The following is a 27686-nucleotide window of genomic DNA, read 5'->3' on the forward strand; positions in this document are numbered from 1 at the left end:
GGGTGGGGATGGGGTGGCTGTAGGGCAGGGGTGGGGTTGAGACTGAGGGGCCATGCAGAGCACCCCTGGTGACAAACAAGAGTGTGAGGCGCACAACAGTGATGCGGACATGAGCTGGCAGCCAGCGTTACTCCGTGAGAAGGAGCCAGCGTGGAGGCCGGAGCTGCTGGTCGCTGAGTCTGCAGCTCAGGCCTCCGTGTGGTGGGCGCCGTGTGGTGGAGAGGCCTCAGGACTCACACCCAGTTGTTTCCCGGGCTGGCGCTCACTGCCCAGGAAGGAGGCACCCCAAGGACATGCTCTTTGGGGGGCGTGTTTCTTGAGAAAGGAATTCCAGGAGACAGTCCTCTCCTTCTCCTTCCTCTTCTGCCCCCACCCCTCGCCCCCATCACTGTCCCAACCACATGCCGCCTGGCTCTGCAATGTGGAGCTTGGACTCTGTTGTGGGACCGTCCCCTTGCTCCTAGTGCTTAGGGAGGGGACCAGCCCAAGCTCGGCGCTTGCCTTCTACATGGGGAGGGAAGGAGCGAGGCAGAGGGGTGGGGATGGGGTGGCTGAAAGGCGGCTTCCTGAAGAGCAGCCGTGGGTGACCGATGCGTGAACAGTGCGCACACAGGGCCTCTGCGCTCTCTATGGCCAGGTCGATGCCCGCCGGCGGCAGTGCAGGCCCGGCAGCGGCAGCTTTCACCGTGAGACGGCGGGCTCTCAAACCACAGACCCAGCTGGGAGGTTATTCACCGACGACTTCCACGCCCAGCGTCTCATCCGTGGAGTGGTCCATGTACACGCCTGGCGGGGGGACAGTGTTCCTGCGTGTCCGTTTACAGCCCAAATCACTTAAAAGGGCCTCAGCGAGGGGGACCCAGCTCAGGAGGAAGAGCTCGGCTCATGCGGATGCATCGCTCTGTGCGGCTGAGACGCACACAGTGATGCCGAGGGTGGTACACGGGGCTCAGGCACCGTCCCTGTCCCCTTGTCCTCGTGCTCTGGGAGGTGGCTGAAAAGTACTATCACTGCCTCCCCAGTTGTCTTTAGAAAAATGCTTTTACTGATTTCAGAGAGCAAGGGAGAGGGAGAGAGAGACAGAAACATCAACGATGAGCGAGAATCATGGATCGGCTGCCTCCTGCACGCCCCACACCGGGGACCCACCACACAACCCAGGCACGTGCCCTGACCGGGACTCGAACCGTGACCCCCCGGCTCATGGGCTGACGCGCAACCCCTGGGCCGCAGGGGGTTTGGACTGGGAGGGTGCACACCTACCTTTTCCAAGTACGTGTAACTCCACGTTTTGCCATCCGCGAAGACCCGCGACACGATGCGCCCCTGCCCGTCGTAGTCCACCTTCTCGCTGGTGGTGCCCCGCTGGATGCTGGCGATCTGCCCCGTGGACGAGTAGGTGACGTTGACGGCCATCAGCTTGCTGCTGGGCAGCCAGAGCGTCGGGTGCCCCGACGTGTCGTAGGCGATCCTCAGTAGGAACTTGCGGTGGTCGTCGTAGATCTTTTCCGTCTTTGTGGTCCGATCGAAGTCGACGGAAAGGAGGTTCCTGCCGTTGACCTGTGAGCACACCAACCGGGCGACACGATAAATCACGCGGACCCAGTTCCCGCCCCGGGTTACCCTTCCGTGTCCCCACCGCGGCTTAAACACCATTTACGTGATTGATTCTCTTTGTCAGTAAATTAATTTCGCAACTTCTCGGGTACGAGTGCAAGGCGGCAGATTAACTGCTCCTCTAAAAGGTTTCAGTAAGCAGAAAGACAGCCTGGCGTTTGTTCAAAACCCTTTCAATGAAACTTTGTAAACTCGAGCAACCGATAAGAACAGCACCAGAACGCGTCTGCTTTAGAGTTGGTTCAGACCATACGGAGGCGGGAAATACGTCGCTGCAGATGGCGCCCGGCCCCTCCCACGGGCACCGGGAGGGAACTGCTCAGGGGTTAACCGTGGCCGCATGGAATACAACAGGGTAAGCGGGGCTGTCGCCCTCTGCAGAGCAGTTGCGTGGAAGCTGGAACCCACATTACCATAAATTATTAACGAGCGGAGAGAGCAGGAGGCTACAAACACGAGCATTGCTTTTGGCCAAATGCTGAAATGTCACCACTTTCCCGAATGCCTTTTCCTTGGATGCCATCTGGTTGACTGGCAGGGACTTCAGATCCTCTGCTCCCCCGCCCGCCTGGTCCGACGTTTGTGATTCGTTTACGAGTCTCGCACCACGTTGCTGGGAGAGGGTCTCTGTGGCCCACGCCACGGCCAGAATCGTCGACCACGTGCGGTTGTTACCGTCCGTGAACCACGGCGCACCCAAACCAGCGAGCGTCACAGCTGCGGGGATGTGGCCTCGGTTACGTGGCCTCGGTAAGTTCTACCTCACAGCGGCCCGCAGTGTTCGCAGCCTGGGGACCTGCAGGGTGAGGCCGGGACCTCTGCTCTTAGGTCTGCGATGTGGCCTGGCGGCTGGTACATAACGAAGTCTTGTTGACTGTTTGGATTGTTACAAATTAAATGGGGAGATCTTCATTTCCCATGACCATGTCCCAGCTCGGACCTTCAAAATGGAGCGCACAGTCCCTTCCTCCCGAGTGAGGAGGGTCTCCGTGTAGAACCAGAGAACCAGCGACATAAGATCGGATTGCCCCTCCTTCCCTCTGCTCTTCCTAATTTCCTTTTATGTCTGAAAAAGCAGTGTTAATAAAGCAAAAAAAAAAGGATACACTTATACACAGCTCGTCACAAAGAACAGCCGCAACATATGCTCAGGGATTGGCCTGCTCTTCCCGCTCCTGGTACCTTCCTAACCTGTGACCGAAACAGCCCCTTCCCGTCCCTGTGCTGCCTGGTCTGAAACCTGGCGTCCGCGGATGGGGTGGCTTCTCCGGGGTGGGGTTAGGAACACACGACCAGGCCTCTGTTGACAGCGTACTTGCTCAGAGCCTCACATGATTCTCTCACGTAACAACGGTGGGGACAGAGGCAGGGAGTGTTACAAATTAAATGGGGAGATCTTCATTTCCCATGACCATGTCCCAGCTCGGACCTTCAAAATGGAGCGCACAGTCCCTTCCTCCCCAGAGTGAGGAGGGTCCCCGTTTAGAACCAGAGAACCAGCGACATAAGATCGGATTGCCCCTCCTTCCCTCTGCTCTTCCTAATTTCCTTTTATGTCTGAAAAAGCAGTGTTAATAAAGCAAAAAAAAGGATACACTTATACACAGCTCGTCACAAAGAACAGCCGCAACATATGCTCAGGGATTGGCCTGCTCTTCCCGCTCCTGGCACCTTCCTAACCTGTGACCGAAACAGCCCCTTCCCGCCCCTGTGCTGCCTGGTCTGAAAGCCAGTGTCCTCGGACGGGGTGGCTTCTCCGGGGTGGGGTTAGGAACACACGACCAGGCCTCTGTTGACAGCGTACTTGCCGAGAGCCTCACATGATTCTCTCACGTAACAACGGTGGGGACAGAGGCAGGGAGGGAACATTTCATTCATCCACAATACAGCTCTGTCATGTCTGCTTCGTGAGGGAGCATCTGGGTAATATGTTACTCGGATCATGCTATAGACCAGTGATGGCGAACCTTTTGAGCTCGGCGTGTCAGAAATTTGAAAAACCCTAACTTAACTCTGGTGCCGTGTCACATATAGAGATTTTTTGATATTTGCAACCATAGTAAAACAAAGACTTATATTTTTGATATTTATTTTATATATTTAAATGCCATTTAACAAAGAAAAATCAACCAAAAAAATGAGTTTGCATGTCACCTCTGACACGCATGTCATAGGTTCGCCATCACTGCTATAGACAGCCATGCCACAGATAAGGCCATGAGGCTGACGGATGTTATGATTTCCCCAGAAGGCTAGTGATTAGTAAAAAGTGGAGCCCGGTCTAGAACCGCGGGTTCTGAATTCCAGGTGGGGCTGTGTCTTTGGGGTGCAGACCGGGGAGCACGCGTGGGAGCAGTGTCCTTGCGTGTCTGATGAAGGCAGTCCTGTGCTTGAGACTGTGTGTGTGTAACCTGCCTGCTTTAGGGACAGTGAGTAGGAGACAGCCTGGAGCTGCCTTCTGGTTTGTAATGGGCCCAGGAAGCAGGTCCTGGGGAGAAGCAGAGAGGGGTGCAGGCAGAGGGGTGCAGGCAGAGAGGGGTGCAGAGGTAGTGCAGGCAGAGAGGGGTGCAGGCAGAGAGGGGTGCAGACAGAGGGGTGCAGGCAGAGGGGGTGCAGGCAGAGAGGTGCAGGCAGAGGGGGTACAGGCAGAGAGGGGTGCAGGCAGAGGGGTGCAGGCAGAGGGGTGCAGGCAGAGGGGGTGCAGGCAGCCACTGAGGCCAGGCTCTGCGGAAGGAAAGGCGGCGGCTGGAGTCGACTGTGGCAACAGCCCAAGACCCTCGCCAAGTGACCTGGGGCAAGTCCGAGCCTGCTTTCTCGCCCATCCATCACGTCACCTCCTCCTGGCGTCCACTGCTCTCCCTTCTCACTCCTCTCCCTCCGCCTCCCCAGCCCCTGCCTGCCTCCTGATCGGGGACGGAGCGCGGGCATCCGGGCTTGCACAGCCTGGGTGCGGGTGGGGTGGGAGCACATGGCACTGGTGCCCGAAGACCTGGATTCAGTCCCAAACACCGGCCTTGCTACTGAAGCGGCATCAGAATATGACCCGTCAGTGGCATGCAGACTGTATTTGACCCATCGGTCCCTTTTCACTTCATTTTTATTTCTTGGAAACAGAGACAGGGTTGTAGTCAGTAGCTGTTTACCCCCCCTTCCCCCCGCCCACCACCACTTAAAAGGTTTGTCAAGGTAAATCATGTTGGATTGTGATAATAATTTAACCATTTTTGGTGCAGAAAACATGGACATTTTAATGGTATGCTCTGTGTTCTGTTCTCTCTCTTTGATTTTAAGTTCTTCTGCTTAATGGCACGGCAAGTGATTTTAGGAATAGTTACCTAGTTATCTGATAAACTAAAACCTGTTTACTAATAGAAAGAATGGGTCAGGCTCAGTTTGCAGGGGTCTGACGGTGGTTTTCTTGTCACCTGTGTTTTAGTACCGAGTCTATGTTGTCTTAGATTAAGCACTAAATAGGTGTCCTACGTCACCGCGTGCTTCCGAGATATACACGGCTCGGTGTGAAATGGTCACGCAGAGAACACTGCAAAGATCAAGGTCAGCAGCACAGTCAGAAATGTCATTACATTCCTTTCACTCATTCCACAAATCCATGGCGAGGAGGCAGGCGCTAGGTCTGACGCCGATACTTCTCCATGTGCCCAAACTGTACTTTAAAAAATTGAGAATATAAAGAACCAGCCCACCTTCCACCTGCCAGCCCACCTTTCAGTGCCTGTCTTTATGATCTGGAAAACTTTCAATAGTGAAGCCCTTTCTTAGTGAGCCCCATCCCCGCATCAGGAAGCCACCATCCCGAGTGGGTGAAGGACAAGCTAAGATTTAAAGATGACGTTAGTAAAGTAAGAACCCGTTGACACCCGGGCTGCTGGAGGCCGTGCTACATTCACTTTCCTGATTTCCCGGGAAGAACCATTTATGGTCATAGATTCTGCTCTCCGACACTCACCCTGAGCTTCCGGCCAAAGACGTTGACTTTTCCTTGGGCTTGCTCCTTCCGGAACCTCCACTCCACCAGGTTCTGGCCGTTCTCCCCGGGGAGGGTCATGTTCCTCTTGGCCATGGTTGGGTTGGCCGTGCCGGCCAGCACGTGCGGCTCCGTCTGGTAGTGGGAGTCGAGCCCGCTGGCGTAGATGATCCTCAGGGAGCCGTCGTAGCCGATCTGGTAGCTGTTTCTCAGCTGGTCTGCAGGACAAGCAGCAGAGAGTCAGCCACAGGCGTGGACTAGACACTCGGCTGGAGACGCCGCGAGAAGTGACACCAATTTCTAAACTGTTGACCGAACTGCATTTGTAAGGAAATAAAAACGCTTAAGGACGTCCGCTTAGAAAACAGTAAGACAACTCTGATTTCTGGCATTTCACGCTGCATCGGGGGTGGCTGACCGTGAGAGGAGAACGTGGGGGGTTACAGGCCTTCTCCGCTATCGACGGGCTCCTTTTCCTCATCAGCCTGACGAACTAAATGAGGGTCGTGCAGTGAGCGTTCTGCAAAGAGCCAAGTATGAGCTCCTCCGGAGGCTGGTGTCACCTCCAGTGTCTAGGGGACCCTCCTTCCCCGTCCCTGTATCTTTTACCAAAGGACGCTGAAAGGATTTAATAGCTATACCTTCTCTACCCCAAATATACAATGTCCCAAAATTCATGCAAGATTTGCAACTCAATTCGATTACAAATCTCGCATGAATTTTGGGACACCCTATATAAGGCAACTGTTCGCCTGAAATGGACATTGAAAGAAGAGACTCATCTTACATTCGGTACCAAAGACATTTCGTATTGTAAGCTACTGCTTCAGCTTAAGATGCTCGCATAACTCAGATGATTTGGAGAATAAATGAACTCGAGCAATACTAACTTCAGGTGACTGTGCAGAATACCTGACAGAATCAGTAACAAACAACAACAACAAAATGAGTTGAAGAAGTTTAGCTCAGAGCTAGCAATTCCTAAGGGCTACGCCCTCACAACGTTGCATCGTAAAGGACTCTGGCGGGAGGTCCCGTCATGGAGACGTTGGACACAGATGCCTACAGAGCGAAGAGGTCCAAGTGCAGACATTACATACGTACGTGTTTGGAACTGGGATAGAATCTCCAGTGACCACACCACAGGGGCATTCAGACACCATGTCCCGGATTCAGGAAGGGCCGTGCCCACAACACGGGACGCCCGGTGGTGAGGGTGACGGGCTCAGGACACCAGGACGGTGACCCAGGGAGGGTCTGATGGTGCACGTGAGGCGTGGGAATACACTGTTTTATTAAACGGGAATGGACGGTTTCCAGGTTAACAAAGTGTTTTCTATATGACGTAACTTTATAATATAGCGTGTCCCCAAAAGTGAATACACACTTTAACAGCTGATAACTCGCTTCAGTTTCACTCCTTTTCAGGTTTAACTGATCTGAAATAACGGGTGAAGCCAGACTAAGCTTCGAACAAAGAAAATGTACCCTAAAGGGCCACTAGACTCTTTTTTTTAACGGGGATACATGAAAGATAAAGTTTATGGTACAAAACAGGCAACAAGCAACACACAAAATGATTCTTGACGTTTGTGATTCCATCGCTTTGCGTTATCAGCAGTGTCTGGACCCGAACGGGCATCAGTTTGAAAACAGGCATTGATAAAAAATAATTGTTCCTTTCTGTAGATTCCTGTACATTTTGAAAATGAACTGTATGTTAATAAACAGTGACTTTATAACCAATGTATATGTTTTTTTGGGACACCCTGTATGTACATATAACTCAACAACCATTACGTGTAGACATGAGGCTGTTTCCTCACTATCTCTGGAGGTTTCCATGTTCCCCTCCCCTGTTCCGGTTCACCTGAGACAACGAGGTGGCCACGTTCTCTCTGGGGGCCGGGCCTATGTTTAAATGGTGCTTTCGTGTTTACCTTGAACCATGGTGTAGAAAGAGTCGATGGAGGACAGGTTGGAAGTGATGCTGACATCCTCGTCTCGGCTGGACGACTCCAGGTCCACGGTGATGGCCCTGTCCATGTCGCCATGGAGGTTGGTGACCACTCCCGTCGGGAAGGTGACGTTTGTCAGGCGACCTTCGCTGTCGTAGCTGAATACAAAGGCAGGGGCTCGGTGTTAAATGGGCAACGGGGGTTCTCCTATAAGTGTAACGTGCGGCTCCGTCAGCTGCACAAATTGGGAAGAATATTTGTCTTCGTGCAAAGAGCGGTGCAGACAGAGGACTTCAAACATGCTTTGAAGTCACCAAAGCCTGTTTGACACGGAAACCCTCCCCGGTGAGCGCGAGTCAACAGCACAGCTCTCCCTCCCAGCGCATCCGTCTTTGAAGTGTGACCAAGGCCTGCCTGCACATCCAATTTGCTGTTTCAAAGGGAACATGTTTGCTGATGTTAAATTCCCAAGTATTCCTCCCCATTTCCCACAAAGTAGACTTAATGCACAGTCCTATCAGTTTTGAAAGATTTATTAACGTCTGCTCTATATGGCAGTGCAACCCGAATACATATACAACTTTGTGAAATAGTGTGTATACATACAGGTATGTATTTGTGTATTTAAACATGCTCCTTGAGTGTCCTGAGACATCTTTAACAAACTAATAAGATAAAAGTCTATTAAAGATTTCCTTATTTCTCAGGGATTGACATGTTTTATCATGGTAAACTGGGGAGTAAGTGTTGGGTGGGATAGTGAGACTCTATCTTGTCCACACTGACATGGTAGGAATTGTTCATAGGCATTTTGAACAATCATCCTATATAATAAAAACCCTAATATGCAAAGCAACTGAACGGCAGAACGACCGGCCACTACGACAGGCACTGACCACCAGGGGGCAGATGCTCAATGCACGAGCTACCCCCTGGTGGTCAGTGCACTTCCACAGGGGGAGTGCCACTCAGCCAGAAGCCGGGCTCATGGCTGGCAAGTGCAGCGGCGGTGGCGGGAGCCTCTCTCGCCTCTGAGGCAGTGCTACGGACCCCTTGGGGGCTCCCTCAGGGAGCGGGCCTAAGCTGGCAGTCAGACATCCCCCGAGGGGTTCCGGACTGCGAAAGGGCATAGGCCAGGCTGAGGGTCCCCCGCCCCCAGTGCACAAATTTCATGCACCGGGCCTCTAGTTTATTATATTTACTGAAATGAGGTATAGTGTTTACTGACACTTAATGATTACATGTGTTTTTATTATATTTATTTTACTTTTTATACTTTTATTACTTTTTAAGTATATACTATAGGAGGCACTTTTAAATGTTAAGATACATTTTATTTATTTTTAAAAAATATACCTTTGATGATTTCAGAGAGGAAGGGAGAGGGAGAGAATCACTGATTGGCTGCCTCCTGCCCACCCCCCACTGGGGATGGAGCCTGCAATCCAGGCATGTGCCCTGGCCAGGAATCGAACTGTGAACTCCTTGTACATAGGTCGATGCTCAACCACTGCACCACACCGGCCGGGCCTTAAGATACAGTTTAAATAGCTGTCCCATAATCATAAATATGCATTACAGATGCAGCACTTCACTAAAGAAATGATTTTTTTGGTGACTTTTCCATTTGTGGTAGCATCAGAGAACATTTCAAAAATGACAATGTGGTTTGAAGAAAAAAAAGGCAAATTATGGCTGAAAAAGTAGGGATTTCCTTGGGACAACCATATACTTAAGATTGAGTTTCAGCTGGGTACTAAGGCTGCTTCACTAATCAAAGGTCTAACCAGTTGTCGGCAAACTCATTAGTCAACAGATCCAAATATCAACAGTACTTCTTCAAAATAGACTTGCCCAGGCCGAAAACCAACTTCTGCACATGGGCCATGAAGTTTCAATCGCACTGTACGTGCATGCCCGCACGTGGTATTTTGTGGAAGAGCCACACTCAAGGAGCCAAAGAGCCGCATGTGGCTCGCGAGCCTCAGTTTGCTGACCACGGGTCTAAGTGAACTGGAGACTCTAACCAAGCCCTACCTAGGGTCAGCCCAGATGTGGGCCACGTAGAGAGAGCACCTTAATAGTGACAGGCAGGGGAGAGAGCATGGAGGGCATCTTAATCATAGGTGTGAGTATGGGCAACAAGGGGCAAGGGGAACAGAAGTACCTACATGATATTCTGTTCTGACAGGACAGAGGGCTTTTAAAGTGTAAAAAACTAGCTTTGAGAGCTTGGTTAATAACTAGGCGAAGGTTCTAGGTCATGAGAGTAGAGAGGACAGGGTCACAGTGGGGCTGGGTGAGGAGATGGAGGGAGAGCACGGGGTCTGCTCAGCCCCCCGATCGCTGATCCCAGTGCCCCAGCGGGTGGTATCAGTCAGATCACGGCTGGACTGACATGTTCTGACACTCGGCCACGCTGCTCAGCCAGCGGCAGGGCCGGGGCCTGCGAAGAGAGCAGCGCGAGGGAGAAGCGAAGAGAAAGAAAATGCGCCGTTAAGTGCAACCACTGTTTGGACCCATAAAAGACAGAGCTGAGATAGGAAGGGAGACCGCCCCGCCCCCCCAGCCCGCACGCAGGAGCCCAGCCCGGTGTACCGCTGTCCTTGCTTGGAGAAATGACTGCTCTCGAAGACACAAATACACGCAGGCCTATTTACACAGAATCACTGGTAACACCAGCCTGCGGGGAGATCTCACCCCAGACGTATTCTTACACCATGTGACGTTCTCACAGCATAGTGTGGCAACACCGTGTCTTGAAGAAACGAGCATCCTCTGAATGCTCCTATGGAGCATGTATTCACACTGCATTCTCCCTCCCCGCCTTCTCCAGACGGCAAGTGGGCACGGGCTGTGGTCAGGCGAGTTGGTCAGCCTCTGGCTGCCTCTCACGCCGGGCCATCCCTGCAACCTGCACGCCTGGGCCCGGGCCCATTATCCTCATGCCAACCACGGGCTTGGTTCCCAGGGAGCCCAGCTTTCCGCAGGCGATGCCACCTGCCAGCTCACCTGCCCCCTTTAACCCCCGGGCTGGCGTACGTTTTCCGGTTCCATTCCAACTAACTCGGGAACATCCCGTCTCCCGCAGAGAGCATCTCCCAGCCGCCGCCTCGGCTCTTCACGGCTCACCCCTGCGCCGTGTCCCGTGGCAGGGAAGCCGGGCACACGCTTACCTCGCTGTCCTTCCATGCTCCTCCACCCCTCACCTGCTGTGGCCGTGGCCGTGAGAGGGTGCTGGTGCGCAGACCCTGACCTACCAGCCCTGGCTCTCTGGGAGGGAAAAACAAGTCCCGCTGCGGGCGGTGCAGTGAGTGACCCAGCCGAGCTGGGGTCTGCGTGGCCTGGTCGGTCTGGCCGGGCGGTTCTGACGTGACGTTCTCACAGCATAGCGTGGAAACGCCGTGTTCTGAAGAAAGGATCACCCTTTTGAATCTCCTATGGAGCATGTATTCACACTGCATTCTCCCTCCCCGCCTTCTCCAGACGGCAAGTGGGCACGGGCTGTGGTCAGGCGAGTTGGTCAGCCTCTGGCTGCCTCTCACGCCGGGCCATCCCTGCAACCTGCACGCCTGGGCCCATTATCCTCGTGCCAACCACAGGCTTGGTTCCCAGGGAGCCCAGCTTTCCGCAGGCGATGCCACGTGCCAGCGCTCTGCCCACTCACCTGCCCCCTTTAACTCCTGGGCTGGCGTACGTTTTCTGGTTCCATTCACTCTAACTCGGGAACATCCCGTCTCCCGCAGAGAGCATCTCCCAGCCGCCTCCTCGGCTCTTCACGGCTCACCCCTGCGCCGTGTCCCGTGGCAGGGAAGCCGGGCACATGCATGGGAGAGGGTGCTGGCACACAGACCCTAACCTACCAGCCCTGGCTCTCTGGGAGGGAAAAACAAGTCCCGCTGCGGGCGGTGCAGTGAGTGACCCGGCCGAGCCAGGGTCTTCGTGGCCTGGTCGGTCTGGCCAGGCGGTTCTGAGTTGGCCCTGGAGGAGCGGCCGAGTGTCCGTGAAGGCACCCATGGGGCTCAAGTGCACACACAGGCGGGCCAGGCGGGCGGCCAGGTGCGAGGCCCCAGCACCTGCCTGCCCGGCCCTCCCAGCTTCTCACTGAGCACACAGGGCGGGCGAGGTACTGCGGCCACAACGCACACGCGGAGTCGGATTGGAGGGGAGTCACGCAGGAAAACTGAGCTACTGAAAACGAGGGCCACGTGGGCTCGGGGCGCACGGAGAGATGCCACCATGCCGAGCAGCGAGGGAGGCCTACCTCAGCTGGGACCTCGCCCAGCCTGGACCGAGACGCGGGATTTAGGCAGAAAAGGCAGGATGGCATTCCGGCCATGGCCACAGCCACGGCCACGGCCACGGCCACGGCCACAGCAGGTGAGGGGTGGAGGAGCATGGAAGGGCAGCGAGGTCAGGAGTGGACAGCCCGGCTGACGTGGGTCCTCTTAGGGTCCATTCTGCAGTAGAGGGAGGCCCCGGCGGGTTTCACCAGGGGGTGGGAGGAGAGGGGACCGTGGGAGCTGAGGAGTGTAGTAAAGGAGGAAGCGGGGACGTGAGGAGCTGATGATGGCAGCACGCACAGAGCCGGGGCGAGGGGCCGGGTCAGGCGGAGCGTGCCTCTCAGACCTGACGATTTTCCTCTCCAAGAAAGAAAGTCAGCGACCGACATGGGGTTTTAAATGACAAACAATCACCAGTTTCCTCCAGGGTTTCCTAAAGAAAGGCCGGGCACACAGATCAAAGCTAGGAGGGACCCGACTTCAGGGCGAGCGATCTTTCCCAGGAATAAGTGAAACTTGATAAAAAAAACCTCCCATCATTATTTTGCTTCATTTTAGTGGGGACCAGCGACAGCTGCCCCCCAGGTCAGCACCCACGTCCAGAGAAATGAAAGCAAGGTGCACATGGCCATGCAAGGTACCAGGGGACTTGGGAATAGGGAGTGAGCGAAGGAGTCAAGGGCGACTTTCGGGGACTTTGAGAATGCCAGGTGACCCCTCCTGACCCGGACAAAAACAGACACACAACGCCCAGCAAGCAGCCAACCACCCTCTGAAATACGGGGGCCGTGGGAGGGAGGCCTCCCCCCAAACCTACGCCTGTGGACATACTCCCCACTTCCGGGCGCTCCGTGGCTGTCCTCACTGCAGCCGGCCTCGGCCTCGGGGGTGAACAGCCCTGCCCTGCGTTTGTTTCTCTCTGAGTGCATCTCTTTCATTTGTGTTGGGACTTCACAATGCAACAGGCCCCAGGGAACTGGAAGAGAACATCAGCTTCCTGCTCTCCTTCTATTCACGGGCCCAAGCCTCCGGCTTCCAGTTCACGCCCCAGCACATCCTCTATGCTAGGATGCCCCCTCCCAGAGGCCTGGCTGGGAAAGGGCTCGCTCCCCAGGCCTCAGGGCCTCCGTTCATTCATGTGTTCACTCATGGGATGCCCTTGTCTGATGTTTATCTATCTGTTGTCTCTAATTTTGTGGCGTTTTTGCCTAGCCTTGCTGTTCTAGCCTTTGTGGGATACTCTAAACTCTCTTTTCAAGTCTCCTAAGCAGGGGGATTACGGACAAATGCCCCAGAGATCAGGCTTCAGCCATTCTCTGTGGAAAACGATGTATTCCTCCGGGCGGGACATTCTCTCTCTCCCCTCACAGATACGGAGTTCCTGATCCTTCCCTTTGCCTTCATCATGTCTCTCACGTCTTCCCACCCCCACAGCTGCCCTAGATTTAAAGCTGGTCTGGCCTCTCCCGTCGTCACGGGATCGCCAGGTGACACTCCTCCGTGAAACATCCGCAGTGGCCCTTCCACTGGGAGAAGATCGACGGACTCAAACTGTGACCCACACGTGTCAGCAGACGATGGATCCCGCACACTTAACATAGCAGGATGACCTATTGTCTTGAGTGCTTCCCTGGGAGTAAAATCCTTTGATCTCCTTTGATCAAATGTTTTTAAAATTAATCTTCTGTTTTTGAGAAAAAACCCGTGAAAATCAGAGCAGGGATCGAGAGAAGCCAGTGAACCCGAGACGAGAATGGGAGGTGGAGGACGGGCCCCAGCCCTGGCGCCGAGGGCCGGCCTCTGATGCAGCCCGACACTGATCTGGTCTGTCTGAAAAACGGATGCTGTAGTCTTGGCAGTGCCCTGCGCCCGCACCTTTCTTCTCTTCGCTGTGGAAGAGCCATGAGAGCCTGCCCAGTGTGTGTGTGATCACCGGATGGTTTCTCAGGCAACACGCCTGTTCTGAGAAGGCAGGACAGCCGCAGGGGCTGCTGGGTACATTCTAGGGGCCTCGGGTACATTCTTGGGGTCATGTTCCTCTGTGTCTTCCCCACCCCAGCACCAGCCTGCTCTGAGAGCTGCTTAGTCGGATACATCCGTCTTCCTGCACCTTGACCCAAAGCGAGGACCCCCACGAAAGACCTACCTAACCTGGGGCCCCTCTCACACAGAGCGATAATCTTTTCTTCCATCTATTGGAGTCTCTTAGGTTCAAATTTCCTTCAGTTTAACAGCCAGCAAAATCCAGAAAAGTCCCCTCCATCTTGCCACCTGTTGGGCAATGCTTTTTCCGCAAAGCTAATGTGTAACAGCCTCTTGTCTGCCATTCTGAAGCAGACACACTCACTAACCCATCATAACAACAACACACACGTCGATCACACCTTGATCCTTATTCCCGATGAAGGACGCGCACCAATAGCCAAGTCAGAACAGAATCCCATATAAACGTGGTGGGGGGCAGGGTTGGGGTCTTAAGAGCAGTCCTGTGACTTGTAATACAAATACCAGAAGAATTTACACGTGAGCATCCAGTTATGAGTCTGAGATTCGCGTATCCTAACAATGACCTCGCAGACAAATCGTAACTTCTTTGAATTCTGCAGCAGAGCTGTCTGCAGGGAATCCTCAAAAACAAGGCTCCGTTTAGAATATGCAAACTGCTTCCATCAAGTTAACCAGAGTGACCCACCGACTCCCCGATCATGGGCTCATCTGGTACTCAGCTGACTGCTACCTATGTTCTACCAAAGGTGACAGGGAAAATGCAAAATAGGACAGTATTTTATGTGATTTTCATCTCCAGGGCTAAGAGGATCTCAATGAGAAAGGGTCAGGGTCCCATGGGAGGCGGGGAAAGGTGGTTAACACCTGCTTCGGTTGCACGTCTCTCAGAGGACTTGCCGATGGGCCAAATTCCTGCCAGCACTTGGCTCCATAAACCAGAGAGGGCAGAAGCCTGCAGTTCAAGCCTCTACTCTCCTTTTCAAATACCCCAGACCAGTGGTTGGCAAACTCATTAGTCAACAGAGCCAAATATCAACAGTACAATGATTGAAATTTCTTTTGAGAGCCAAATTTTTTAAACTTAAACTATATAGGTAGGTACATTGTTATTAACTTAATTAGGGTACTCCTAAGGCTTAGGAAGAGCCACACTCAAGGGGCCAAAGAGCCTCATGTGACTCAAGAGCCGCAGTTTGCCGACCACGGCCCCAGACAACAGGAGTTCAGGACCACAGTCAAGGACAGAGCCTTCCTCCTCCCCTCGGGCCCAGCCCTTTCTCCGAGCATTGAGCCTAATGAGAGATGGTTACAGATATGACATGTTTTTTTCAAAATTGAATAAAAAAGGGATCCAGTGTCCCTTCCTTACATGACCACATCAGGGATAAATGCCGAAGGGACGAAGCCCGGCTCTGAAATCCAGAGGCCCGGAGAAAAGGGCATCCACATCAGGACATCGGAATTAGCTCCTTTTGGGGGTGGGAAGATTCTGGGCTGGCCACCACTATGAGGGGGGTCATAATGATCATCTATAAGTCATTAACATATTGTTTATGGACCGAGGACTGTTGACATGAGCAGAACACATCTTACTTGTTTAGATAACAAGTCGTGGGCAGGTCTTGACATGTAGACTTACCAGGCAGCGGATGGCAAGGGACATTTTTCTCCCCCCAAAATCTGTAAAACAGAACTGTGCATACCCTCATCCTCCTGGATTTATTCCAAGGGGCCCTGAATGTGCAGAGGACAAACTCATCTTTCTCTCTCGTCTTCCTCTCTGTCCCCTGGCCCGTGTCTGTCATACACAGAGCCCCACGGGGAAATGGCTGTGCAGGGAGAGCAAGGAGGCACGGTGTGTGTGTGTGTGTGTGTGTGTGTGTGTGTGTGTCTCCCAGTAAGTCAGAAAGGCTTACATAGAAAAGCAGGGAGCCCACTCGGACAGAGAACCCTAATTTATTATTATGAATTGCCACCACAAGCACTGGCATCCTATGAAAAATATGAGGTTTGACAGAAAGGCAATACGCCTAACTATTTCAGCAAAGGAAACGTGGTAATTTGAGAAATGATGTTTCTTTTGAAACAAGCCTTGACAGGGGCCTAAGAAAAGTTGAGGAGAAACACCAGAATCACAGAATTTTTAGCGTAGGAAGAGATCTTTAATGATTAGGACGTCTTTCCTTTTACAGGTGAAGGCACGGCATTTTGGGGAGGGGCTGGGACTTGCCCACAGTCACCGTGTTAGGGGTAACTGACCAATCGGGGCAGGACCTCAGGATCTCAGGTCCCCGTGTGGTCCAGGCTGCCTGTGCTGCCTCTCGGGAGAGAGACCAAAAAGAGAGCAGTGAGGGAGGAGGGTGCTGTGAACAGTGAGGGAGGAGGGCGCCATGAACAGTGAGGGAGGAGGGCGCCGTGAACACTGAGGGAGGAGGGCGCTGTGAACAGCGTGGATGGCCATCCCAGTTGTCTCATCTCCTTCATGGCCTCCCCCGACCCTGGGCTGTGAACAAGGGAGGAGGGCGCCGTGAACAGTGAGGGAGGAGGGCGCTGTGAACAGTGAGGGAGGAGGGCGCCATGAACAGTGAGGGAGGAGGGCGCCGTGAACACTGAGGGAGGAGGGCGCTGTGAACAGCGTGGATGGCCATCCCAGTTGTCTCATCTCCTTCATGGCCTCCCCCGACCCTGGGAGAGAGTTCAGGAAAGAACAGTGTCCACCCTGTGCTGTCCTGCAGCCCCCAGACCTTCTGAAACCATCCCAGGATCCTGGAACCTCGGCGAGGGGCCGGGAGGTGGGGCGGCCAGGAGCAGGGCTGCTGGACTTGCTCTGATTGTGAGGTCACAGGAGGGAGTCAGCGATGCTGACCGTCTCCGGAAAATCCCCAACTGTCCATCTTCAGTTCCGTGATGGTCAGAGAAAACAATAAAAAGTTCCCTTCCACCGGCTGTCAGCGTGTCCATTTCCTGCTCTGTTATCAAACAACTAGAAGCCCAGCGTGCGAAATTGCATGAGACCCAGACCTGCCACGCTGGCGGGACCCAGACCCCTCCGCGCCGCGAGACCCATCAATGCACCTCCTGGTGACCGGTCGTTGGGTTGCTACGGCGTTACAGTCACTGGCTTTTTACAATATAGATCCTTTACGATGGCGGCTTGTGTTACTCAGTCTTAGGGGAGCCGTGTGATGGTCACTGAGACGACCGTGACGTGTTAGTCTAAAGAGGGAATCAAACGCTTTTGGCAACTGCACGGCTCACTCTTGAACCGCCATGGAGCTGTTCTGCACACCCACAGCCATCACCTGCTACATGGTACCCAGGGCAAGAGTTAGCACGGCCCTGTGACCACTGCCGCCTGCAAAGTGCACTAAAGATACCCGAGGAATTCGGTAACTTACTGTGTGCTGAGATAGATGGACACAACCTGACGAATCTGTTCCTTTTTTAGGGGATTTTTTTTTGAATGATCTTAGTAACATAAAATTTCCTCACTTCCCTTCCTGCTCTGACACCTGCACAGAATGAATCATTTCTTAAAACTGGACTGCAGAAGAAAACTGTCTTAAGTCAGGTGTTAATAACAGCATCACCCCGGTCGTGTTCAGGCTGTTGTCTGAAACGGACAGCAGCCCTTGAATCAACTGCGTACACATTTTTTTTAACTGATGTTCCTGGGATTACACATTCTGGTTAAACACTTAAAGCAAAAGTTATTTGCTACTGTTGGTGGATCCAGCTTAAAAACATATAGCAATTAAAAACATATAGCTATTAAACAAAATAGCAAAAATGGAAATCAACCACAGCATTTCCCATGCTTTTAAGTGATTTGCTGATAAAAAATCTCTGAAAAATAATTCTGGATGCCCAGAATGTGTTCTTCCATGAAGACAGGAAAAAAAAAGGGGGGGGGGCCCATAAAGGAGGTGGGCCGGGCGCCATATCTTGGTCAGAATTGATCCAGTGGGCCATTCTATTTTTAATGCAGCTTTGGCAGAAAAAACAATGAGACGTGGCTTGGACGTTGTGTCCTCGGGGCTGGATTCGGGTGTCTGTGTAAGGAAAGGCGAGGCCCTCAGTCTGTCCGGGGAAGATGCTCTATGGTTCGCTAACAGCGCTGTTACAGCAGAGCACACACAAGGAAACACAACACGGCCGCCACGTCTGGATACTCGGACGGGAGGCAGGACCGACGCGAGTGCACACGTGGGCCTGGTTTGCAATAACTGCCGTCGGGTTTCCCGAATGACCTGCGCGGTCGGCACCTGCCCGGCGTGTGGCAGACCCTCCTCACCGCCCGTCCCTCCTCCGCCGAGATCCTTTCTTTGATTGTCTCAGAGCTGGTGCCAGCGGGAGCTCATTCATTCTAAAGACACGGTTCAGAAGCCCGTTCGGGAATGGCGAAGCCTGAAGGAGGGGCAACACAGCACCCAGATGAGCAGCCAGAGGCCCACGCACACCTCATACACATGCAGGGGCTGAAACGCAGCTGTTTGCCCTGTGAATGCGAAGACAGCTCACACTCCATCACAGGCAGCTCCACACGGAAAGCTCCACGCATTCCACGTCCCGGGTAGAAAACCTGCCACCACCCGGGGGCGCCACCCCCAGACCAGCTGGAACATGGCTCTCCCCCAGCCGTCTCTAGACCCAGACACGGAGCCTCTCCTGCGCCTAATGTTTGTGTTTTCGGGGGGCGGGGGGGGGGCAGCAGAGAGCTGTGCACTGCTGTTTTCCCTGAGATAATGTATCCTACTGCCCAGTACACGCCCTGGCTGTGCTTCTGTGTGCGCTCAGCCGTCAGAGCTGTGGTTTCGCGTGGGTGTGAACTCTGTAAATGACACATCTTTAGCAGGTGAGATCTTTCTGTTTAGACTGACTCCACCGATGGAGTCTACCCTCTCTCTTTCGTTTTGCGAACATGGTGAACACTCACCTGTAGGCCCTAAGGCAGCGGTTCTCAACCTGTGGGTCGCGACCCCTTTGGCGGTCGAACGACCCTTTCACAGGGGTCGCCTAAGACCATCTTGCATATCAGATATTTACATGACGATTCATAACAGTAGCAACATTACAGTTATGAAGTAGCAACGAAAACAATTTTATGGTTGGGTCACATGAGGAACCGTATTTAAAGGGCCAGAAGGTTGAGAACCACTGCCCTAAGGGGACCCAGTGCAACTGCGGCAAGACGGTCTTATGTCAGTGGTGACACACGGGAAACTCCTGTGCAGGGTCAAGGCCTGGGAGCCAATGACGCCTTCAAAAACGGCCCGCAGAGCAGGCCTGCGTCCTGGACTGCATTTCTCTGCTTTTACCTAAACCAGTGGTCGGCAAACTGCGGCTCGCAAGCCACATGTGGCTCTTTGGTCCCTTGAGTGTGGCTCTTCCACAAAATACCGACTTCTGCGCATGGGCCACGAAGTTTCAATCACACTTTACGTGCGTGCCCGCACGTGGTATTTTGTGGAAGAGCCACACTCAAAGGGCCAAAGAGCCACATGTGGCTCGCGAGCCGCAGTTTGCTGACCACTGGCTTAAACTGAGCCCCTGGGCACCACCACTTCTCCTGCCCAGCCTCCCCGACGGGAACACTCCTTCTGTATCCTCCCCCACCCCCGCCTTGGGCAATATAGCCTGCTATCACTTTGAAAATGGTGCACAGCAGGACCATTTTATAACTTCCAATTTATCCCTTTCCCACTGCAATCCTAAAATTCTAATGCAATTCAGTGGAAAGGTTTGTTCCTGACAAAATCAAGCTGCTGGTCACATTCATTTTGTTAAAGGGGAGTTTGTCAAAAAAGAAAAGCAGCCCAGCTGGTGTGACTCCACGGTTGACCACTGACCCATGAACCAGAAGGTCACAGCTCAGTTCCCGGTCAGGGCACATGCCCAGGTTGCAGGCTCGACCCCCAGGAGGGGTCATACAGAAGGCTGCCAATCAATTATTCTCTCTCATCATTGATGTTTGTAACTCTCTCTCCCTCCCTCTTCCTCTCTCTGAAATAAATAAAAACATATTTAGAAAAAAAAAGAAAAGCAATTTGAACTGCCATAGGACTATGCTTTCCATGTAAGACCCACTGGAGAAGCTGTGCGGAAAAAATTTGTATAAGGGATCATTTTTTCTACTGAATTTTACTATAATTGTAGAGGTGTGTTCCTACAGAAAATAGTTCTGCTTCAGCATCTCATGATAAAAACCACACTAAGGAACTCAGTGTTCATTTCAAGGATGATTTTGCATTTGTCAACATGCCACTTCTGTACACCAAATTCCCCCTTACGGTTTGTGCAGTGAACAAGGAACGGAAATGATTTTACACTTGCATTCCCCGCACAATACATGTCAGGCCACTGTTCCACTCCCTGGGCAGGATGCCCGGCTAGATGGGCATACTTTTCCATATGCTTTCAGAGCGACCAGCAGTTCCTGATTTGCATTTAGTGGTTGGGTTCTTTTCAGCAGATTAGACTCTATAGTAACTGATTATAAAAAGTTAAGCTCTTCTATTTGATAAGACTAACATGTGTGGGCAGAGGACCTGAACAGACTCTTCTCCAAAGAGGACATACAGATGGCCCACAGGTATATGAAACGATGCTCAACATCACTAATCATCAGGCAAACGTAAGTTAAAACCACACCTGTCAGAATGGTGTCATTAAATAAATCAACAATCAACAACTGCTGGTGAAAACGTGGAGAAAAGGAAACCCTCGTGCACTATTGGTGGGAACGTACATTGGAAAACAATATGGAAGCATGTCAAACTCACAGCTGGTAGGCCGCATGCATGCAGCCTGCTGGCCACGAGTTTGACATGCTTGGTATAGAGATTCCTAAAAAATTAAATATAGAACTACTATATGACCCAGCAATAACCCTTCTGAGTATTTATTAAAAACAAATCCAAAACACTAATTTGAAAAGATATAAGCACCCCTAGGTTAATTGCAGCATTATTAAAAACTAGAAGCCCAGCATGAGGTGGCCTGACATGTATTGTGCGGGGAATGCACGTGTAAAATCATTTTCGTTCCTTGTTCAGTGCACAAACTGTGACCAGAGTATACTTGTCTTGTATACTTGTTTCAGATAGACGAGTGTGGATGGGAGAGTTGGAAGGGGTTGACCTCAGCGAACGTACCTCAAAAAACAATGTACCTCCCCCGTGCTGTGTATCCCGCAGCCCGCCTGCACCGCGTCTCCCGTCGCCCGACCGACCGACACCCCCCACTTCTTCAAAATAGACTCGCCCAGGCCGAAAAGCGACTTCTGTGCGTGGGCCACGAAGTTTCAATCACACTGTACGTGCGAGCCTGCACGTGATATTTTGTGGAAGAGCCACACTCAAGGGGCCAAAGAGCCACATGGGGCTTGCGAGCCGCAGTTTGCTGACCACTGTGCTAAGTGATATAAATCAGACAGAGAAAGACACATACTACATGATTTCACTTATATGTGGAATCTAAAAGGCAAAACAAAACAGAAACAAACCTATAGATACAGAAAGCAAACGGATGGTTGCCAGATGGAAGGGGGGGTTGGAGGGCCGAGTGAAAAAGGTGGAGGGATTAAGAAGTACGGATCGGCAGTTATAAAAATAATAAATGAGACAGAGAAAGACACATACTACATGATTTCACTTATATGTGGAATCTAAAAGGCAAAACAAAACAGAAACAAACCTATAGATACAAAAAGCAAACGGATGGTTGCCAGATGGAAGGGGGGTTGGAGGGCCGAGTGAAAAAGGTGTAGGGATTATGAAGTACGGATCGGCAGTTATAAAAATAAATATGGGGAGAAAGCAAACGGATGGTTGCCAGATGGAAGGGGGGGTTGGAGGGCCGAGTGAAAAAGGTGGAGGGATTAAGAAGTACGGATCGGCAGTTATAAAAATAAATATGGGGATGCACAGTACAGCATAGGGACTATAGTCAGTAATACTGTAATAACCATGTGGGCTGTCAGATGGGTACCAGCCTTAGAGTGATCACTTTGTAAGCTATACATGTCGAATCACTATGTGTACACCTGAAGCTAATATAGTAGTGCATGTCAACTGTGATTGAAAAAGAAAAGGAAAAAAGAGAAAGAATACTACTTATAGTACTGATGTACCAATTGGCTAAGTTCATTGCAAATGTTTTCAAAGTTCCTCTTCAGTGACAGGTCTCAAAACAGCCTTACCACATGGGCAGAGGTAAACCCTCAGGGTTAGGCCTAAAACCAAGGCCATAGCATGCGCCCGAAAGTCTGTGGCTAACATATTAGGGCCGCACGCAGGACGTGAGACCTCAGGCACACGTGGCCTTCCCTCTCTGCTAACGGAACTTGGGCTTTGGGCGTCTCACTATATCACGGGTCCCTTTCAAGACCCTGAGTCCCTTTTGTCGTCTTTTTTAGAAAGGAGGAGCCCAAATTCTAGAGGCTCCAGGCCCCCCCGAACCTGGATCCCTTTAAGATTGTGTTATTATTTCACATCAGATCACAATATTGTGTCATCCAAGTATCATGTACTTACTCAAAGAACGTTGTCCATCCGGTTTCATCGCTTTTGGTGGCCAACAGGCCGCTGTTGCCGTGGTAAGTGAACAAAACCAATTCCAGCCCTTGCGCGGTCATGCTCTTCAGACACCCATTGGTGCCTATGGTCAGCCATATCACCTGGTTGTCCGGAGACACCACTCGGACCGGCATCCGGTTGGGGTCCCGCCTAATGCGGAGGGTGTTGCCGTTGCTGTCGGTCACGGCGGTGATGTCGTTGTCGTTGCTGTAGCTGAAGTTGTACAGGTAGTCCCCCGTGACCAGGCTCACGGTGTACTGGTGAGTGCCGTTGATGTCGAAGATGTAGAGTTCCTGATCGGTCGGAGAGGCCACTTCATAGAAGTTCATGGAGTTGAGGAAAGGCTTGTTCTTGGACACCGCCCGGATGCGAATGTTCCCCAGATCCGCGATGTACAGGGTGCCATCCGGAGACGCAGCGAGGGACGACGGGGCGCTGAGTTTGGCATCTTTGGCATAGCCGTCGCCAGTCTGATAGCAGTCGCAGTTGGCGTCGTTTTTGCAGTCACACTCCGACGGTATCCCGGCCACCAAGGAGATCTCCCCGTCGGTCGTGACCTGCCGTATGCGGTTGATTTTCTTTTCGTCGGTTTCCGTGATGTACAGGACCCCGCTGTAGGACACGGCGATGGCCGTGGCGGATTCCAGCGTCGTCTGGACCGCGTGCTTGCCCACGGAGTACTCCACCCCCGGGACCTGGCAGTGCATGGGCCGCCCGGCGGCGATGCGCACCTGGCGGTTCTCGGTGATCTGCAGGACCACGTTGTTGTCCAGCACGTAGATGGAGTTGTCCATGGGGTTAATGGCGAGGTCAGTGGGCCACTCCAGACGCACCTTCGGACAGAAAACAGAAACGGTCCGGTCAGTCAGCGGCTGCGATGCAGTTAACTCGCCAGAAGAGTAAATGAGACCGTTTGGGAAAATTACCCTTAATTTGAGAAGCTGTTTTAAAGTTGTCTTTTGAATGGCTACAGTAAAATAAACTTGAAAAGTCTGCACGAACACGAATGTAGGGAACAGCATTTTATTTAAAAAATGTAGCTTATTGGAAGATTTGCAAGTTACAGCCAAATGGGCAATGAGCCTCTAAATAGAGAGTTAATAGATATCAATGAGGTATGAACGCAGATGTTTCCGTTAGCAGTAATAACCAGCAAATGGCAGGCTTTCTACCTCGTAAATACATTCAGGTTCTATTGTACTTCCAGTAAGGCCCATAGTAAAGTTCCCAACTCTAAATGTAAGTCCCTTGGGACCAATCGTAGGGGGTTCTCTCTACTGCGTAAGGAGATCGTGTAATAAAAGGATTCGAGGTTTAAGTGGTTTTGTTCTTTTTGGAATCTCTGCATGCTGCTACTTTAACTGGTATTTTATTACAACTGCTTAGCATTTCTTAGTGGTAATTCTTCTGTAAATCGTTGAATTCATCAAATGCAGAACTATAGAAGAAAGTAACTTTTGCCCGGCCAGCGTGGCTCAGTGGTTGAACATCGACCTATGAACCAGGAGGTCACGATTTGATTCCTGGTCAGGGCACATGCCCGGGTTGTGGGCTCCATCCCCAGTGTGGGGCGTGCAGGAGGCAGCCAATCAAGGATTCTCTCTCATCACTGATGTTTCTATCTCTCTCTCCCTCTGAAATCAATAAAAATATATTTAAAAAGAAGATAATTTTTTATTAGCTCCTAAGATACACTTAAAGGGGGCAGCTTTATCACAACACTGCCACCCATGACGCTGGCAGTTTGACACGGTGCCATCACAGCCTACCGACTCAGCAATGAGGCCCCCGAGAAGAGAAGCCGTTCAGCGGACTCCGAACTACCTGGCTGATGTGCATGCTCGTGTCACAGGTTAAAGGTCTGGCTGACGTCAGGTCATTGGAGCCCAGGAGGGTCGAGATGATTCCGTTCTGATCAACTTTTCTGATCATGGTCCCATCAACGAAGTAGATCAATCCATTCTTATCAATTGCCATGCCTTGGTCCAAGAGAAGCAAGGGTTAGTAAGTTTTCAAAAACGATTCAACGTCTGATTCAACGTGTAGGCCTATCACTAAACTCAACAGCTCACCCCAGTGATAACGTGGGCGGCAGGTAGCAGGTAGGACAGTAGATTGCAAACACATTAGGAAAAACCCAACATAGGCGTGTCCATAATACAAACACATGTGAACGGTAATGAAGAAATAACCCGCATTTGTGAGAATTCCCACTTGGTGTGTGAAACATATACGTAGCGCTTGGGCATTAAACATGAGACTATAACTTGGGTGTTAAACATCAAACGACAATGTCTGCATAATGTTGTCTATAAATTATAGAAATAGGTCAAATTCAGTCACACGGAGCTTCCAGTAACTAGCATAGTCCAACGAACATAGATGCAAGCCAAGGTGAGTATTCTGTTGACCTTGCTCTAACGAAATTGGCTATTATGAATAATTCAGGACAGCAAATACTTTTTCCAGTCACTGTTCACAAAACAGCTGCTAGCTATAATGAAAAAAAAATAGAGCCCTCAACCCAAAACACCGTAATGAATGGCATAATACATGAGCCAGGAGTCAGTCCCAACGGGTTTCAAAGCTAGAAACCGTCCTCACATAGAATTCAAGCTCTTGTTCTCCCCAGAAATTCCTCCCAGCAAGCATTTTTTCCCAGGGCATAGAAACAAAAGTCTAGCAGCTCCAAACGGGGTGCGGGCTAATAGGGCTGCTTAGCGGTGGTTTTCAAAGAGGCCTGGGACTCATTCATGGCAAAGAAATTCCAGGACAATGAAAGAATTCGGGCACTTCCTTGACACTTAATGGGATGTGACTGAATAACAGTAGCTGCTTTATTCTTTGCAACGTTGGAAAAAATGGTATGACAATAAAACAATGCCAAGAACCTAATATTTACTATACAATCAGCTTAGGATTCTAGCAGGCTCACGTTCAAGTTCCACGGCTTTTACAAACACTAGGTGTGCAACAGCGTCCCAGACAGAGCTGAGGGTGAAATGTGAGACTCAGTTTTAAGCCCCATCGGCACTAAGCAGATTGTCTACCTTTTTTTTTTCTTTTTTAAATAGAAGGAAATCCCGAAATTGGTAAATGCCGGTACCTTTGGGACTCATGAGTGTCGCCTCCACAGCCTTGCCTCCGTCCCCACATCTGGCTTCATCGAAGGGCAGGCATTGCTCCCCTGTCCCCGCGACCACGTCAGCATTTTTCGTCAAGTCCTTCGCCCCCGTCAGCGACTTGGGGCGATAAATCCTGCGGGTGTTAGTGTCCGAAACGTACAAGTCTCCGGTGACGGGGTCGGTGGCCAGGTAGTATCTATGAGCTGGGTTGCTGCTGTAAGAAAGGATCATACGTGAGCCCCGCCATGTATGGGGAGTTACTCCTAATACGCAGAGAAAGTAAGAGCAAAACAGCCCACCATGGGCAACACTGCAACCTGCAGTCAGTACCAAAGACCTGAAGATGAGCGGCGTACTCACAATGACCTACAGGAGAGACCTGATAGCAGCCCAGCCGGCATGGCTCAGTGGTTGAGCATCTACCTATGAACCAGGAGGTCATGGTTTGATTCCCGGTCAAGGGCACAGGCCCGGGTTGCAGGCTTGACCCCTAGTGGGGGGACTGTAGGAGGTAGCCGATGAATGATTCTCTCTAATCATGGATGTTTCTAGCTCTCTCTCCCTCTCCCTATTTTTAAAAAAAGAACTGGTAGCAATCTCTGACATGACTGTTCCTTCCTGGCCATCTTAAAAATAATTACCTTCAGGAGACCATCTGCTTCTTGCCTAAAAGACGGAAGCAAGTTCTCTAAATCTCTGTGGTTTGGTGCAAAGCCATGAAAAAATTGCCCTTGAGTGACAGGCACAAAGCTTGCTCCAGGAAGGTGCTGCTCTCAGACTCTCCTGTGAAGTCCATACACCTTCAATTTCACCTGCACCTCATCACGGGGGACTCCCCTGTTTTCTCCCTACAAAACCCAACCAAACCGAGCAGCTGCCCCTGAAAAACCATAGCATCATGTTCGTCCTGGTTGCGCTATTGTAATCTGGCAAAGTTGGTTTCAGAACTATTAACTAGTGCAAATATATACTATTTTATGTCCTACTAGAGGCCTGATGCACGAAATTCATGCAAGGGGCTTGGTCACTGCTGCTGCAGCGGCTGCCTCTGCCTCTGCCTTGGCCCTTGCAGCCCCGGCTTTGTCCGGAAGGCGTCTGGAAGGTCGTTCGGCTGTCCAGTCTAATTAGTATATTACGCTTTTATTATTATAGATTACCTGTGAAAAATGGAAAGACCAACGTCATCAACAAATGGACTAATTCTGGCAGCTCCCTACAAACACTCAGCCCCACATGCTTAGAATTAATGTAATTTTGCACTGTGTGCAAATACGGCCTCTGGAGAAAAAATTCTCAAAGGCATTTCAGTGATTGGGAGTCGGAACAAAGATGTCAACAGGTAGGAATCCACTGGGTTCCATGTGTCTCCTGCTGACAAACTTGGTCTTACTGCATCTCATTCATTCTCTCCCCCCCCAGTTATTTTCTTGTCAGCTGTATATCTATGAGCATGACTTCTGAACCTCACTTCATCACAAACTGTGCGAGCTTGGGCAAGTTACCTTGCTTCTCCGTGCCTCCAATTCCTCACTGGCAAAGGTGGTGATAATAATCCATAGGCTGCACGGACTAATCCATGTAAAATGCTCAGAACACGGCCTAGCACACAATTCACACTCAGAAGCATGAGCTATCCTCCTATCTGCTTGTGTCCCAGCTCCTCGTACACTGCAATGTGTCAGTTGCTTTGTAGCGCTATTCAGTGTTAACTAACATATGGTTTGCCTTCTGAACTGCTGCTGCAGCGGCTGCCTCTGCCTCTGCCTTGGCCCTTGCAGCCCCGGCTTTGTCCGGAAGGCGTCTGGAAGGTCGTTCGGCTGTCCAGTCTAATTAGTATATTACGCTTTTATTATTATAGATTACCTGTGAAAAATGGAAAGACCAACGTCATCAACAAATGGACTAATTCTGGCAGCTCCCTACAAACACTCAGCCCCACATGCTTAGAATTAATGTAATTTTGCACTGTGTGCAAATACGGCCTCTGGAGAAAAAATTCTCAAAGGCATTTCAGTGATTGGGAGTCGGAACAAAGATGTCAACAGGTAGGAATCCACTGGGTTCCATGTGTCTCCTGCTGACAAACTTGGTCTTACTGCGTCCCTCTCTCTCTCTCTCTCTCTCTCTCTCTCTCT

General features: G+C 51.4%; 1 protein-coding gene across 1 annotated transcript in view; it reads right to left on the reverse strand.

Annotated features, from left to right (window-relative positions):
- The window catches only part of TENM3 (teneurin transmembrane protein 3), a 600673-nt gene that overhangs the window by 13397 nt on the left and 559590 nt on the right, over nucleotides 1–27686 (reverse strand). The window contains exons 23-28 of the mRNA XM_014531397.1: nucleotides 25533–25765; nucleotides 24251–24405; nucleotides 22385–23259; nucleotides 7543–7718; nucleotides 5585–5820; nucleotides 1264–1560 (exon numbers count right to left, since the gene is read on the reverse strand). Coding sequence (XP_014386883.1) covers nucleotides 1264–1560; nucleotides 5585–5820; nucleotides 7543–7718; nucleotides 22385–23259; nucleotides 24251–24405; nucleotides 25533–25765 — 1972 coding nt within the window. The remainder of the gene's footprint in view (nucleotides 1–1263; nucleotides 1561–5584; nucleotides 5821–7542; nucleotides 7719–22384; nucleotides 23260–24250; nucleotides 24406–25532; nucleotides 25766–27686) is intronic.

Source organism: Myotis brandtii, unplaced genomic scaffold (assembly GCF_000412655.1).
Source record: "Myotis brandtii unplaced genomic scaffold, ASM41265v1 scaffold802, whole genome shotgun sequence".
NCBI classification, from domain to species: Eukaryota; Metazoa; Chordata; class Mammalia; order Chiroptera; family Vespertilionidae; genus Myotis; species Myotis brandtii.